This window comes from Halyomorpha halys, unplaced genomic scaffold (assembly GCF_000696795.3).
Source record: "Halyomorpha halys isolate HHAL.00 unplaced genomic scaffold, Hhal_1.1 Scaffold2001.1, whole genome shotgun sequence".
In the NCBI taxonomy this organism is placed as follows: Eukaryota; Metazoa; Arthropoda; class Insecta; order Hemiptera; family Pentatomidae; genus Halyomorpha; species Halyomorpha halys.
The window spans coordinates 19,255-36,255 of NW_027105856.1; the positions used below are offsets into that span (position 1 = coordinate 19,255).

Consider the following 17,001-nt stretch of genomic DNA (forward strand, 5'->3'; position numbering starts at 1 on the left):
TGGGACCGCAAAGGCAAACCACATCGAGTTAATTGAGCAGCTACTGGTAGCAGTTCTGATGAGCGCAACTTAACCAAGTCATCAGTATGCTCGCTGCAGTCCATGCAAATCCAAGGGGCCAATTAGTGTTAGGCTACCTCGAGTCTTCCTGTTTATCTTCTGTCTGATAGGTCAAAAAGTTATCTTAGTGTTATAGCAGTTCGCGAAATTAACTGAGAATCTATGTTTAAAAGAAAAAAACAGGTTTCCTGGCAAAACATACACATTTTACATGAAACATATCATAAAGTCCGCATGATAAAGGATATTCCCATTTCTCTTCCATGAAAAGTAGCTAATTAAACCTGATTAAAATCGATAGAAAGTTGAGTGACGATGGGCAGTCGGAAGAAATAATACTTTTTCATTCTACCCTATCAGAGTATCGATGCTTTCAATTCAACACTATGTTACTTCATCTAAAGTATCCTATCGGAAGGTGTATCAGTACAGATATCGTATCATTCCTATCTGTACCTGTAGGTACATCAATGCACCAAAACATACCGAGTTCATTCTAAAAGGTCAAAAAGTTTGTTCAGAACTTTAAAGTGATCAGTTTCAAAGAATATATGCACCTCTGTGTTACCCTTAATTAATTAATAAAAATCTGGTTTTGTTCAAAAGTTACAGAAATGTTTAGACAATTTGGTGTAAGATAAACTTTACTTAATTCGAATATAGGAGATACAGAGACTATTAAATATTACGTATAATTACTATCTACAGGCCACTATATACAACTTGTCTCCTAGAGTGTCCTTCAACAACTCTGTTAGACTAATCAAGAATGTTTCTGCTTATCTATAACCTAAGGAGTTCTATGTAATAGAATATTATATTATAAGAGTATTTTATAAGAGATTGAGTGACAATTTTTGTGCTGAGAGAATGTAAAACTTATCATTCAAAAAGGGTTGTGAATAAAGTTCATTCATTTGTAATATCATGTTCCTCCCACATGTCTGTAACAATAAACGCCCTATCCTGATGTAGCCATAAATGACAAGTGCTGAATGTTTTTACTATAGGAAATAAACATTTAAACCATTTATTTATACATCTATATTATTTTTATAAGAGCATTTATTTAGAACCAAGTTACGATGCTATAACTGATGAATATAACGCTCGACTATACACTTCTCACAATGCGAAAATTAATATTTCCCACAAATAAAATCATCCATAAAGACATTAATGTTCCTCATGTAACAGATCTGGTCGGAACCAGATATCAATCCTTCCATTATAAACTCCGTAACCACTCAAATCCTTGTTTCCTCTTTCTTTTCGGACAATCCTCCGAGGCGTCTGAAAAGAAGATGGCCTCGAGACCTTATATAGTTAAAATGTTTTAGAGTGCTATCAATGGGTAGCTTGTACCATACCAATATGATATTACCTTAAATTTACTTGATGTATTTGATGTACAGTTGCAAGTATCTATAAATAAAATTAAAAAAATACCAACTACCGCATTTTCCACTTAATGGCTAACTATATTTAAAGAAAACTCTAAAGTATAAAAAGATAGTTGAAGTTTTATAAACATTTAGAAACGGGGCATCTCTTTGAAAATAAAGATATGTATTAATACTATAATTATAATGTTTTTCGTATACACGTTAGACTTAGACATGTCCCAACCGTTAATAGCTTTCTTAACCGCCAGCTGTTCTCTTGGCCATGACATCTACAGCAGTCTTGGTTGTTTTACATTTTTAAACATCCTGCAGGTATCTTTGGTCGAATGATTGTGATATTTGCTAATAATTACTTTTAAATTTTTTTTAATCAGTATATAATTTAATTAATTGTTTAAATAAGTATATGTTTTTGTAAATCATAGTGGTCCAGAACTTATATAGACAATACTGTCAATTATTAATATCGTTTTAAAATAGTTGGTTAATTTGAACAAAAAAACGTATATATATTTTTTTATAGATCTAATTTTATTTTGTTTTCCGAGTTTCAATAAGAATTCTAATCTTTATTTTCAATTTTTTTTTTTTATTGAAAAAATTATTTTGACGATAAAATTGAAAGATAAAAGAAACGATATCATTTAAGATTACATGTTTGCTAGGTTCTTTACTAAATAATCTAAAATTTTATTAATGTTTTAATAAAACATACATGTAATAAAAAAATACATATTTTTAGTAATTTGTTTCGCCATTTGACCTTTACCTTTAAAAAATTTTTATTCACCTGTAATAAACTTAACTACCTTCCACCTTCTCCCTCATCCCTCCAAAAGTCATATTAAACTATCATCTTTTTTAAATCTGGTGGTCGTTAAATCTTTTTTTCTGACCGAACTTCATTAGGGTTGTTAACTATTTGAAATTCGTGATTCACCCAATTATACTGGAGCAGATTAGGTAAGTAAGGAAAATTATTTATTTGACCTTTTTCTTAAAAAAAAAATAGAAATTCAATTTATTGATTATATACAATTGAGAAGTTTTATATCAAAATTCGATATATTCACTTATGGAAAGTTAAATTTAAAAATTATTATGAAAACATCTCATGAAGATAATTATTTTAAAAATATTTATTTCTAATACCTGTTTGACAGGTAAAATTACATTTTGAAATAAACGGAATTATTTTTTTGGTATAGAACTAATTAGCTAAAAAAAAAAACCTTTACTTTTCAGAAGTTGATATATTGAATTTTGATAGATAACTCCTCAATGTAGAGAAGCTTATTTAAAAAAAATATATATTGTTAAATTGTAATGTAGTTGCTGAAGTGAGAGAAGCGTAGTCCCAGAAACGTCCAAGGTATGATTAAATAAGTTAAGTACTTCGTGTTCTAATTTTTAACCTAAAAGCACATAAAAAGTATAAAAAAATTTGAATATTTTTGACTATATGATAAATATTTTATGTAATAAAATAAGCATCATTCTTCTCAATCAACAATGTTTATTAGAATAATTTAGATATTACCATTAAATGGAAAATAGGTCTACTACTAGCGAAATAAGTATACATAAAGTTATGCGTGTCCATTCATTTTTCAGAGATATAAATTGATTTTATTGTGGAATATTACTATATGACTTAATTAAAAACAAAATAAATAGTGATAAAAGAATTTATTTACAAAATATTTATAGAAATCGCATACAATAAAGCATAATAAATAAATATTATAATGAAAACGAAAATTATGAATTTTATCAAAATGAATAAAAACAACTGGTGAATCTAATTAGACAATTTTCCATACAGTTTTGGCTGCCGAATGCAATTTATTTTTTTAATAATTTATTTATTGATATTTACAACTCTATACATATATACACATCAATTAAATTTTCTGTAAGTGATATTATGACATGATAAAAACATGTGGAGAATCTACCCATTGATAGAACTCCAAAAACCTTTCTAAAGGAGAATATCTCGAGGCCATCTTCTTTTCAGACGCCTAGGAGGATTATTAGGTAGTGAAGGAGAAGCCAGGTTAGAAACGAGTTGGTTTGGGTGGTTGGGAAGTTTATTATGGAAGGATTGGTATCTAATTCTGGCGCAATCGGCAACATAGGGGACATTGAGGTCCTGATGGATGATTTGATTTGTGACAAAGTAAGGAGCATTAAGGATTTTACGAAGGATTTTGGACTGTAAGGATTGGATTTGAGAAGAATTAGATGGTTTAGTGGAGCCCCATAGCTCAACTCCGTATGTGCAAATAGGCCTTATAATAGTCATGTAGATCAGTCTTTTGTAGTGGATTGGAAGTTTGGACCGTTTGTCTAGTAAATATTGTAATAGTCGGAAACGACGAGCAGTTTCCTGTCTTTTCAGTCTTGTATGAGGATTCCATGTCAGTCGTTTGTCCAGATTTAGTCCTAAGTAACGGATCTGTTCAACAGGAATAAGTGGGGTATTATTAAAAGATACTCGAATGCAATTTAAAATTCGTTTGAGGTTTCATCTCTCGGGTTACAGTTTTTATTTTTATTTTGTTTTGCTTAATAGATGTCACTGGTCTTCAAAAAGGGAATTTAAGCTGATGTTTGTGTTTTTTCGTGCGCTGGATCCAAAAATTAACTCCGTTTCCTTCTAGGACACACAGGTTTTTCGCAAATTTTTCTAGAAAAAAAAAGTAGTAGTCTTGGAACTGAAATAATGTATTACAACTTTATTAATAATGATCTTGCGTTGCCTTTTATAGATTAAGGCAGAAAATATTAGTTTCAGAATAATACTTAGGAAAGAACACAGCCATTTCCTCAGTAAATTCTGGCAGAAATTTTTTTATATTGTTATAATAGAGTATGAGATAATTGAATCTCACTCAATCGACGTTGACAAGCTCCTTTTATCTCTTACTCTCCTATTAAATTGTAATAATTTGTCTGCTAAGATTCACCAGCGCTGCCTCTCTCTCCCTCCACCCCGTCAAATCAATTTACTCCCGCCTATATAATTTTATTTCGGTAAAGAAGTTTCACTTCAAAATTATGAAAACTTTTTACCGCTCCTACAGTACTGTATATCAGATCTTCGAATTTGCCTGGTATCAAAAATGCATTATAATATAATAAACAATACAGACAGAGTTGTACAAGGTCAATTCAGATTTTCAGATATAAGGCAATAAATATATTTGTGATTATTTCAATATATCAGAGTGCCTATTTATTGCCTTCTAATCTAACAAATATATAATTTATCTTAATCATCAAAAACAGTGAAAACTCTTCTTTACAACGGTAATACATTTGAATTGGTTTGAAGCATACACGAATTACAAGTTTCAAGTTGAATTTTGTAGAAATTTTATTGTTATTTTTCTTTCTTGCATATAATTCAACTTCACTGTTTTTTAAAATTAATTAAACCTTCTTACGTACTCATTTAGTATTTTCAAATGATGGGTTAACATAAGTTAATAAGGAAAATGGTTCATGATTTATATGAAAGATGCAATCAGAAGACTATTCAGGTACCTACAATATACTAAAATATTATTAAGGATATTTCTATAACATCGGTAGTTTATTCACTACTTTTCCTCTAAGTTGAGGAATATTTCTTAGGCTAGTTAAGGGAATGAGAGGGTTGGTGGTCGAGGAAATAGAACCCGTATATAGAAATATATAGGAAAAAAAAGTTGAAGTTTTTCTAGTTGCTGGAGGGAGTAAATTGGTTCGCGAAATTTTCCTACATCAACTTGAAACTTTTATTACTCGTTCAAACTTCAACTAAATTCTAATATTTTGATGCTGGAAAATTAAGTTTTTTTCTTTTCAAGTTCAAGTTGTTTTCATCTCTTTCTGATGATAACAATAAATTTCACATTTGATAAATTTGAAGACAACAAAGTTTTTTTTTCGAGCAAAAGTGCACCACGGCCACATAGGGCCTATTGTACGCCGTCCCTCTTCTGCTCAAAGCAGGTCAGATGCCTTTGCGAATCTGGATATTCTATAAGGATCAACGCTGGATATCATATAAGGATGCCTCGCAAAGTTTAGGATCTTACCCAAAGGTAAGGAATCGTATCCTGGCGAATGCACCACATCTACAAACAATGTGGTACGCAGTCTAATCATTCCTTATGCAGAAACTGCAGATTGGTGACTGTCAGTCTCCTTTTATAGGGATGCTTATTCAAATGACAGTGTCCTGTTACTCATCATAAAGTGCTTCTGTCCTTATTAAAAAGTGTATTACTTCTTTTTGGGCAGGAGTCCTTTAGGAACATCTTTGACTAAATGAAAAGTTGCTCAAATATATTAGTTAATTAAATATAAATAATCGCAAATATATTGTATGATATCCTAAATTAAAACTGAGCAAGTGGAATCCGACTAGGGTGATTTGGTATATTTTAACATCCTTATGATATCATAAAAATGTTTTAAGTTAATCAGATGAATATTGAATAATTCTTAGTCGATTACAATGGTTCGTTATAGAAAAAAATAAACACAACATGAAACTTAGCTGTTAAAAATGACAATTTCAAGTACGAATCTCCGTTATGTAATATTTATTTATACATCTTTCGTGACGGATGTATTAAAGAGACAATACAAAACTTTCCATGACAAACACTTGCTGGACACCCAAACCTACTGATACAAACATTACCTGATACACTAGTAGAGAAGCCTACAAGAAGACTCTAGGATCTGTTACATTAGGTATACGGGAGTAATGTCTTATCTTTGGAAGGGTTTTCCGTGTTAATGTTGGAGAGGAGGTTTTCTCAATGGAGCTCAAATTTACAAAATATGGCTAAAGAATAATAATAATAATCTTATCTCCATAACAAGGATCTATGTCTTCTTCATAAGCATTTCCTTGGGTACATTTCTTCTTTTTTTCTTCGAACAATAATCCAGAGATACGTTTTCCTTTTAGTAATTTTCTCATTATAATTGAAGATCTCTGTATCTGGATTTTCTAATGACGTACTCAAGGTAACATGGCCTTCTTTCCTTGAAATTTGGTCATTTTTTATTCGGTTCATGACTTTAACGTTTGATTATATGTTGTTTGAGTTTTCTACTAAAATGAGAGAGAACTTCTCTCTCTCTCAGAGAGAAGGAAATAAATAAATTAGAATCGTTTATAATGATTGTTAATGATGGATAATTAGGAGAAATCGTATCCCAGTTAATCACAAGAGCCTACTTTCTTTCACAGGGGAAAGGTTGAGGTTAGCAAGTTTTAACTGACAAGGGTAGGCTGAGGACGTGGGAACGCGGATTTCAATATTTTTTTTTAACTTGTTTTGGTAATACTAGGTCGGAAAATTTTAGATACGTGTAGAAGGTTCTTCCCAACACCCCCTAGAAGCATAATTTTACAAAGAAATAATATTTTAGCACATTTGAGAAATTTTTTATTTAATTGGTATTATACAGTAATATATTTTGTTTGTGTGTAGAATAAGAAATGAAAAGATTGTTGATTTTATTAAATCAGCTTAAGTGTATGAAAAATTCCAAAAAACCAAAAGTCGCTAGTAGTAAAGTAAATCCAAAACGAAAAATTTAATTTAGAAAAAATTAAATCAGGATATTTGGAAAAAATTCCTAGTGTATTAAGAAATAATTTAATATAAAATTGATATAAATTAAAAATTATAAATTTATGAAAATTTTATGGTTTCTATTGGGAAAAAAATTAATTAGCGATTAGTTGTTGTTCAGCCTGTCCTAATATGTTTCAAGTATTGGACGAGTATTGTGAACAGAATATCATTGGCAATGATCGTCAAATGTGTAGACAAATATTGGAAGCAAATATTCACTGTGTGATATAAATTAAATTCATTCAGTGAATCCCATAAATACGAATGAAATTATAAAAAATATACTTTAAATTGCCCGATATGGATTATTTTTCATTTTTAGATGAAAAATGTATAATAAAAAATAATTAATCCACTTAATGGTCATTCAGAAATTGAAAAGTAGCACGTTCATCTTTTCAACAGATTGCTTCCAGACTCTGATGGAATAAATTAATCTATGATTTTTCTTTTTTTTTATGAAAGGGTCTGCATTAGCTCTAATAAAAGTTAATTTGCGCTCATTAAATTTTAAATTAGGGTTTGTTCCGCTAACCTGACCTAATACTGTGAAGCCTGCCTCTTCAGGTTTTACCATTAAGCAGCTCGACAAGTCAGTTTTAATTAATGTAATTATTTAATATTTAAAATTTAGTATTGGAAGATTTAAGTATATTATCTACTACGATATAGAGAAGATCACCCCCTTGTCTTGTATTCTTCTATATTAAGAATTGTACCCTAACTTCTTAAGTAATTGTGTAAATAAACTTTATATTTATAATACTCTATACAGTACTCGCATTAAGTAATCATAGATTTTCTATTGGTATAACTTATAACTAGACAAGGTAATGGGACTATATTGTACCAACAATAATTAATCATATAGCTTTTATTGATATAACTAGAAACTATTTGTTGTACCTACAACAGCTTTTCTGATATAAATTATAAATTGGTATGGGTATAGGGGAGCTATACAGTACCTTTAATACTTTCAGCTGCATACCCATTGTCTATTTTGTGATGCAGTGGTCATTGGTAACACTGATGGCTGACGCCCACTGATGAGTTTTGTGGACTTAAGATTTTAAGATATTAAAAATCAGTCGTGAAACTTGCTAATAGGTGGAGTTATGTTTTGTAAATTAAATTAATGAAATAATTAAAAATAAAAAAAAAATACGAATCGTCATCCTTGTTGTTTTTTTCCGGTAATTTTCCCCCAGAAAAAATAAATAAGTAAGCTGAACTGTAATCTTATTAATCCTTTAATAATGTTAATTATCACTAATATTCAAATTGTCCAACAATTTTGGTTCAAAATTGCTCAATATTAATAAATTAGTATTAATTTTGCTGTATATTGACTGTCTATTTAATTGGTTTCCGAATTGTAACTAGTGATGGATAATCCTTTTTAATCAATTAACAACAAACAATTGACCTGTCCGCGCACAAAGCTACCCAATGAAACGAGCTAATTAAGTCTGTGATTCCTTGAAACCACTATGGAATTTTCACCCACATTAAAAAAATATTCAAAGTCAATCATAAATATTCGTATTATTAGAGTTGTATGCACAATATGGTATTGTAATATGATATGACCTTTGTTATTTTAATCGCATGACCTTTATTTATATCAAAGGACATTCGGAAGGAACAATGGTGGCATGTATGAAATAATAATAATATAAAACGTTAAAAGAGGAAATCTGATAAAAATTAGAGGGGAAAATCCAGTAGAAAAAGTGTTTTTTTAATTCCATTTTACATTTTACGTTAATTACATCATTAATTTCGAATATAGAGGTACTTTATGTGCAAATGTGTTTTTTTCCTAATGAATTTTAAATAGATTAAATAATTTTTATTAAATTCTTGTTTATTCTGGGTCAAGTACTTTAGAATAATATTACAGTAGTAGGAGATAGGATGTAGGGCACATGATTAAAATAAATAAGAAATATCAAATAATAATAAAAAAATAATAATTATACTAATTGCACAATCAGTATTAAGGAATATATTTATTACAGAATATTAAAATCTGTTGTATTAAATTAAATAATTATTTAAGGAGATACATGACTACCTATGTTTCAAGATTTAAGAATAAATCTATTTTTTAATGTATTTGATTAATCGTTTGAATGAAATGTTCTAGAGTTTGAAACCGTGCATGTCAAGAAAAATACTTCTGCGAAAGTACTTCTTACGCAAAAGTAGTAGATAGAGTTTGATAAATTAATGCTAGGTCATTTTTATACTGATTTCCAACTACACTTCGCATATTGGAGCGAAGTTGGAATGTTGGATGAGAGTTGGAATGGAATCACCTAAGGAAGAGGATCTGATAAGGAACGATCTATCGAAAGCTGCGGTTCGGTTGGCTATTGTATATAATTAATCTGAAGAACAAAAACGGTTATTGTGAGAATGATTAAAGGATATGCATTTAGCATAAATAAGATGCCAGGCACTACCTGCTGCAGTTGGAAGGGGGAAATCACTTCAACTGAAATTGGATCCTAATCATCAATATTAAGGCATTAATGAGGATCCTACAGGTTTCTAATGACAATTAGGGACGATAGTCTGTAGCTCAGGGAGTTGAGGTTTGAGTCTTTACAACCTAGAAACTGCAGCAGCACCGGTTCAAATCCGGCCTGGAGGGTAGACTTTTATTTCTGTGGCGGCCCCACGAAACGAAAATTTAACTCCCCAACATGACTATGGAATAGGGTGGTATCCTGTAGATAACCCCCTCTTCCTCTCCCGTATATCAGAAATGTCGAGGAAGATAAAAAATTAGGGACGAGGTAGATGAGGCGCTGAAAAAGAAGGAGAAGAATATATGAGGGAGATATTAGAGAAGAAGAATCCCAGTGGTAAAATTGTAGCACACATGATTCAAGAATTTGTAAATTTTTGTATTTGCAGCTTCTTGATACCTTATACATACAAATGTACTTGTATATGTCACATCAAACTGCTGCGAACGTCTGTATTTCCCACAGGACAGGGTTAGTCTAGCTCTAAATTAAATTTTATATAAGTAAATACTTTGGAGGGAAGGTCTTTTAATTGGCGAACAGTCGCTTTAAGATAGAAAAGGTAAGGCGGGAGATATTGTAGACGTTTCAGGAAAGGGTGGGCCAAATGTGATTCCAATGTTTTTGAAAATATTCTAGAACTGACAGTTATGATATCCTTCAGTTTATGCTAATTGAATTTTGGATTTAAAAAATAATTACAAAGGAAGTACTTCCTGCGGTTTTTATATTTATTTTACGTTCTGAATATTTACATAAAATCTGATAAGAGGTCTGTGATGCTCACTCGTCATTCACCGGGATGTGAATCATCTCGAGGAAGTTTATGGCGTAACCAGTTATTAGAGGATGGTGTGGTCCCGGTTGCATTCTGGGCCACCTTGAGGATTTTGGAACTGAACAGTTATCTGAATAACTTGCAATGAGAAGGAGAATTAATGCCATATATAACAATTATTAGCCTTTCCGCTATTAATGTGTGTATAACCCTGATTTTTTTTTCGTGGGATCTTTAAAAAAATTATGAAAGTTTGAACAAAAAAATAAAATAAACTATAATTGGATAAGAAGACAAAACTAGGATAAAGTGGATAAGTTTTATCCTTTCAATAAAACATTTTTTGGCCAAAGCACTGTTTTCATGACTGTTTTACTGACTTAAGAGTAAGAAAATTATTTTAAAACTATTTAAGACCTACTCATTAAAAATAAAATTATTATGAAAATACGAGAAAATGTGGATTGGAGTGAGGTATGGAGTTTTTATGGTATATAAATCATGAAGTAAATTAAAGTAGTACAAATTTACTAAAAAAAAAAATACTAAATTTGATTAGGAAAAAATTGTTTTATGAAAAAATCTCAAGAACTATTTAGGTTAAATAGCTACTAATTTATATTATTTTAATATATTTTTTACTTTATACAATACGGTAGATAGCTTTTATTTAACTGATAGATATTACAATCTGCCATACTATTGTAGGCAATAGGTAATAGTGATGAATGATCACATTCATACTAAAATAAAATAAGATAAGAATGAAAATAAAAAAGTAAATGAAAAAAAAAGTACCTACAAATAAATGAAATTTCTCAAATAGTTTTAAAAGTGAATTAAAAATTTTAGGCATTTGAGTTGCTTTATCAACATTATCTTTTTGACATACTAAAAGTCAGGAAAAAAATGTTTACTTTAAGCCACCATCTTAAATTTATTTTTAAAAATTTCTATTAAAAATATTATATGGTATCAAGCAGCAAATTTCATGCTGAAAAATATAATGTTATTAGTTAAAAAAAAAATAAGTAAATGATAAAATGGTACCCGAAAAGCCTTAAATTTTCGTTTATTTTTCACTCAGTGATTGTCTTCAAATTTATCTACCACACGATAGAAAATTATGAAAACTTTTTTTTAACAGAAGTATAAAAATTTCATGCCTAGATAAAATAGGGGTTTAATGTTCTATGTATGTATTGGTTGTACAGACCGAAATGGATTGTAAAAGGAAACTGTAGTGGTGAAAAAAAATTGTTTATTATATCCTATTATTGTATATCTTTTTTTATGATTATACCATGAATATGTAATGTAAATATGTCCGATTACGGATTGATAAGTATGCTGTGTGAGATAGCAACCTAATGTATTTAGGCAGCATATATAAATAAAGTATTTCTCTCTTTCCTAGTCGGCTACTATTTTTTATTTATTATTATATTTTAAAACCAAAAGATAATCTTTTTCAGTATGAAATTGACTGTAATTTGAAAACGAACAAGATTTTTTTTTTTTGTAAAACAAAGTTAAGGTGGTTAACAAAAAGATTAATTTTTATACGTCTAGGTTATTTTTCAATTTCAGCTCGGTAAGATATATATCAACAAAGAATAAACTAATTCAAACTCTGTTTTTGTTTAAATTGATTACATTTTTTTTTTCAATTTTTCCCTGTAACTTACTCATGCCTTATATTTCTAATTTGTTCATAATTTTGAAATTGTGAATTATAATACGTGTACCTCTCACCTTGCATAGTCCCTTTAATATAGTCTGAAAAATTAATATATTTTGGCGCAATAACGTTTTAAATTTCAAATGCCTTTTTTTTATGTAAGGAACGTAACCTATTTTGGCCATTTTCAAAATTGTACTATTTTCTGTTCAGTTTTTCAATTTTGATTTCTGTTTAAATAAATAGATTATCGCAAGCTCTCTCATAGTGGAGCTCTACACGATCATTCAGAATGACAATAAAACAAAAAATATTCTTCGTTACCCATTTTTTCAACTTTCAATACATTTCTATATAAAAAACTTTTTTAATCAGATCGCTCTTCCCCTAACAAAGCAGAATCCTCATTGAAGACTGAAAATTATTAGAATGTGATAGTCGTTTCCTAAACTTGCTTTGACATTAACTTCCAATCTATTACAGGGAGCTCCAGGGGACCAATGAATTTCTCTTGTTTACGATCTTACAATAGTAAATCCTCAACGGCCCTTGTTATTGCACAAATAAAATTATTCATTATTGCCATAATGTCACATGAAGATACAAAATAAAAAAAAAAATTCTCAGATATCAATCCTCCATTATAAATTCCACTTCTACAAGTTTATAACATCGCTTTCCTGGTGATACCCTAAAAGAAGAATCATCCAACATTGGGGGTGCCTTAAAATACGTTTTTTTTCAGATTAAATATTAATGTACTGTCGTATCATTAATTCATTTATTGTATTTTTTTTATAACATACGGTTGTAAATAACAGTAAATTATTTTTTTTTAAATGTTACAAAACACTTTCCAGAATTTCTCGGTTTGGTTTCTTTATATACTGAAAAAAACCAGACCGGTTCAATGTCGACAACCTCTTAACGATCTGTGATATCCGACAATCACATTGATAAAAGAGTTTCTATTCAAAATATCGTCTTATTTATCAGTGAAAGTATAATATATCAAAAATATTTTGCGTTGTTGGTATTTGAATGGGCAGTTGAATCTGAATTTAAATAGGGGCATAGACTGTAATTACAAACAAGCTTTGCTGCTTTGAGCTCCAAACAAGTTTTTATTTTTTTAAACAATATTGTAATGAGTGAGCAGGAATATTTTTTTTTGTAAGATAATAGAAATGAAAATAGTTTAATAAAAAATAGTTGGAATGCTCAAGGTATAAAGAGATAAATGCTAAATAAAAGAAGTATGGATGACAAAGAAAGTTGTGAGTCTTGTATTTTAAATTATTAATTTATTTTATTATTTCCACGATTATGCTTTTTTTTATTTCAAGTAATAAATTACATATTATCATTAAAATTTAACCTCTAGCTCTGAAGAAAAATCTACAAGGTGATTTTTTTACTTTGAAAAATTTAAAGATATCTCGTCTCAACCATCCTTTAGTAGAATTTTTTCGAGATTCTTTAAAACGAGGTGTTAATTTTTTTCTAATTGGATACTTTTTTGTTTTAGATTTCACAACGTGAGCAAGAATATTTTGCTTTGTAGATTAGTGATGGTTGTTCATCGAAACTAAAATGATGAATTAAATTGGATGATTTAACATTACAGTAAAGTAAACACTATATTCTTGAGTTTCTAATTTTATAATGTCAAATTTCTTTTTATAAATTATTTATTTCACCGAAAATAAAAATAAGAATTCAACCTCCTATATGATTAAAGATTACTATATTAAAATTTAATATATCTACTTTAGGTAAAATATTATGACACCATCTCTGTAACACATGTATGACAAAAGAAATTTTAAGATTTCTTGTATTCGAGTATTTCTAGGGGTATTATTATTAACTTTCTCCAGTACTTCATTAACGCAACTTACTTTTAAATTTCAAATAGGATGGATTTTTTTTTATTAGGAAAAATCAAATGTTAGGAGGAATTCATACAGGTTACTTTTTTTTTTTATTAGGAAAAATCAAATTTTAGGAGGAATTCATACAGGTTACTTTTTTTTTTTTAACGTAATGTCCTGAAGCGTAAATATAAGAAATCTACAAACAATGTGTTTTAGGAAGTTTGGCAACTTGCGTACAAAAGGTGTGAAATATCGAAAAAAATTACAGAATTAAATTTTTTCAAAATTCAATCCCCTTTAAGAATCCGTCACCGTAAATGTTTCTTCAACCGGCTGATGGACCAAAATGGCTTCTACGATGAACGCCTCTATGTACTATAATTCTTCAATTATGATAACGAAACCTTATGAAAAATTTAATTTAGATTTTTGGAATAGTTTGCACGCAAGTCGCCCAAAACTGTAAAACATTGTTTGTTATTTTTTGTCTATTTACAGTTTCAGAACAAGTTGGATCGTAAAAGTATCCTACATAAAGTTAATCTAATGTCTTATACTATCAGAATCCGCAAAAAAATTCCACCCCATTAGAAATTACAGTTAGTGTACGTATAAATTTAACGCGCACTCAAAGAAAAAATATAGGAATTTACCGCCCAGTATAATAATCTTGAAAGAACTCACCATTGAAGATTTTCTTCAATACGTTGGCGTTGACATGAGCGATGTATATGACCACTAAGAACTTGATGACCAGAGCCCTCATCTCGAGTGATGTTGATGATGGATTTTGGGATGAGACTGCCTTGGTCAGCCTCTGGAGGGGACCTCCCCACTACTCCCGTTTTCCTTCGCATCTGGGAAACATTGGTGGAGAGGTTATCGGGAGTTTAATGTTTTGACCTCAGGATGTGTGAGGAAGGCCATTATGAATTTCGTTTCACATTAAACGATTTCTGAATAAAAGCTACGTATACAGTAGCTAATAGGTAATATTTAATTAAAGTATACGTAAAAATTACAAAACGAAGTAAGTCACTTAAAAAAAATATAAAAATAATAAAATAAGTAAATTATTTTTACTAATATAGTTTTATGATTTTCATTGTATCTTGCGCATCGGTTACTATTCTTACATTTCTCAGTATGTCAACCTAAATTTTTTCGTTATTTTCAAATATTTTTTAATATTTATTTATTGCTATTTACAACTGTACATAATAATACATTTAGTAAATCTGGTCTAAGTTAAATCGAAGTGTTACAGGCGTGTAGAGAAACTACCCATTGGTAGCACTCTAATGACATTTTACATTACCTGGTCTCGTGGCCATCTTCTTTTCAGGCGCCCCGGAGGATTGTCTGGAATGGAAGAGGATGCAAGATTAGAAACTAGGGGGTTTGATTGGTTAGAGAGTTTATAATGGAAGGAGTGATACCTGATTCGGGCTAGATCGGTTACATAGGTTACATAGGTTAAAATCATACATTAAGGTCATTATATATGATTTTATTTGTGACAAAGTAAGGAGCATTGAGGATTTTACGAAGGATTTTGGATTGTAAGGATTGAATACGAGAGGAATTCGAAGGTTTTGTGGAGCCTCAAAGCTCAACTCCATATGTCCAGATTGGTCTTATTACAGTCATGTAGATCAGTCTTTTGTAATGTGTTGAATGTTTAGACCGTTTGTCTAGTAAGTGCTGTAATAGTCGAAATCGACGTGCAGTTTCCTGTCTTTTAAGTCTGGTGTGAGGATTCCAGGTTAATCGCTTGTCCAAATGTAGTCCAAGGTAGCGGATCTGTTCGACAGGGGTAAGAGTAACATCATTAAATGAAACTGTAAGGCAGTCAGTAGGTTTACGACGATTTGATGGGATTTGTTGGAATTTATCTTAATCCTCCAATTACGACACCAATCTTCGAGGGCTGTGATATGGGATTGGAGATTTTGGGATACAATTAATGGGTTATTATTAACTGAGAGCACACATGTCATCGGCATACGTGGTGAGGATAATTTTAGGATTGGTTGGAATGTCAGCTGTATAGATGGTGTAGAGGATGGGTCCAAGAATACTACCTTGAGGAACACCAGTGGAGTGAGAATAGAGGGATGAATAAAAAACTTTTTTTAAATATTTTTCTTTGTGGTTTTCTTAATTGCATCTCTTTTCTTATCTATTATGATAAGATTATCTATGATGATCTTCATTAGTACTTAGCCCTGACCAAGGCCTGCAATTTATGCTGAAATGTCGAAACTAAAAAAAAATAAAAATTTGTTTCACATATTTTTGTCCTTCACGTCAATGACCGTTCCCAAAACCATATTCAACTCATGTAAAGGTCTACACTCAATAAACATCTCACTACATACTCATACTGTCTTACTATTGTATATAAGTATTATATATTACATTAAAATTAAAAAAAAAAAAACCAAGTGTTTAGTGTCAGTAGTATAGTTTCATTACCATTTATATTGGGTACATAATTACCTTACGATATTTCAAAATTAATTATTTGTAGTTTAATAATACAATTTACAAGACGCGCGGCTTTTGAAATATAGTTAGCGTCAAGGAAAGTTGGTTTTCTAACACGTAAGTGGAAGGGACGTGATAAAATTAATGTGGGAGTAATTGATATGAAATTTGATAAAATTCATAAGGCATACGTAAGCGAAATTGGAGGAAGGAAATCGATGAAATTGATATGAGGCAGTGTAATAATGATTTTTCTTAAGCTCACTGAAAATGTCATCAAATTCGGATTAGCGTCAAAAGGTGTTTTTTGTTTATTACAATCAATGTAGTGGATAATTATAGACGATCAATGCATCAAACTTGTTCCTTGATGTATGGAACCTAAAATGAAAGTGGATAATTTGGATATAAATTTTTAGTAAGCTGTATAAATACTAACCGTCTTCACCTTTGATACTGAAATAGCAGTCATTTTTAGTGTTTTAGGTTTTCTTAATCATTGAATAATGGATAGTTCAAAC

General features: G+C 30.1%; 1 protein-coding gene across 1 annotated transcript in view; it reads right to left on the bottom strand.

Annotated features, from left to right (window-relative positions):
* Positions 1-14,825, bottom strand: part of LOC106690971 (venom protease) — a gene marked incomplete at its 3' end in the record, with an annotated part of 28,471 nt that extends 13,646 nt beyond the window's left edge. Inside the window, 1 exon segment of the mRNA XM_014436595.3 lies at positions 14,675-14,825. Within this exon segment, the coding sequence (XP_014292081.2) occupies positions 14,675-14,756 (82 nt within the window).
* Positions 14,826-17,001: the final 2,176 nt, after the last annotated feature.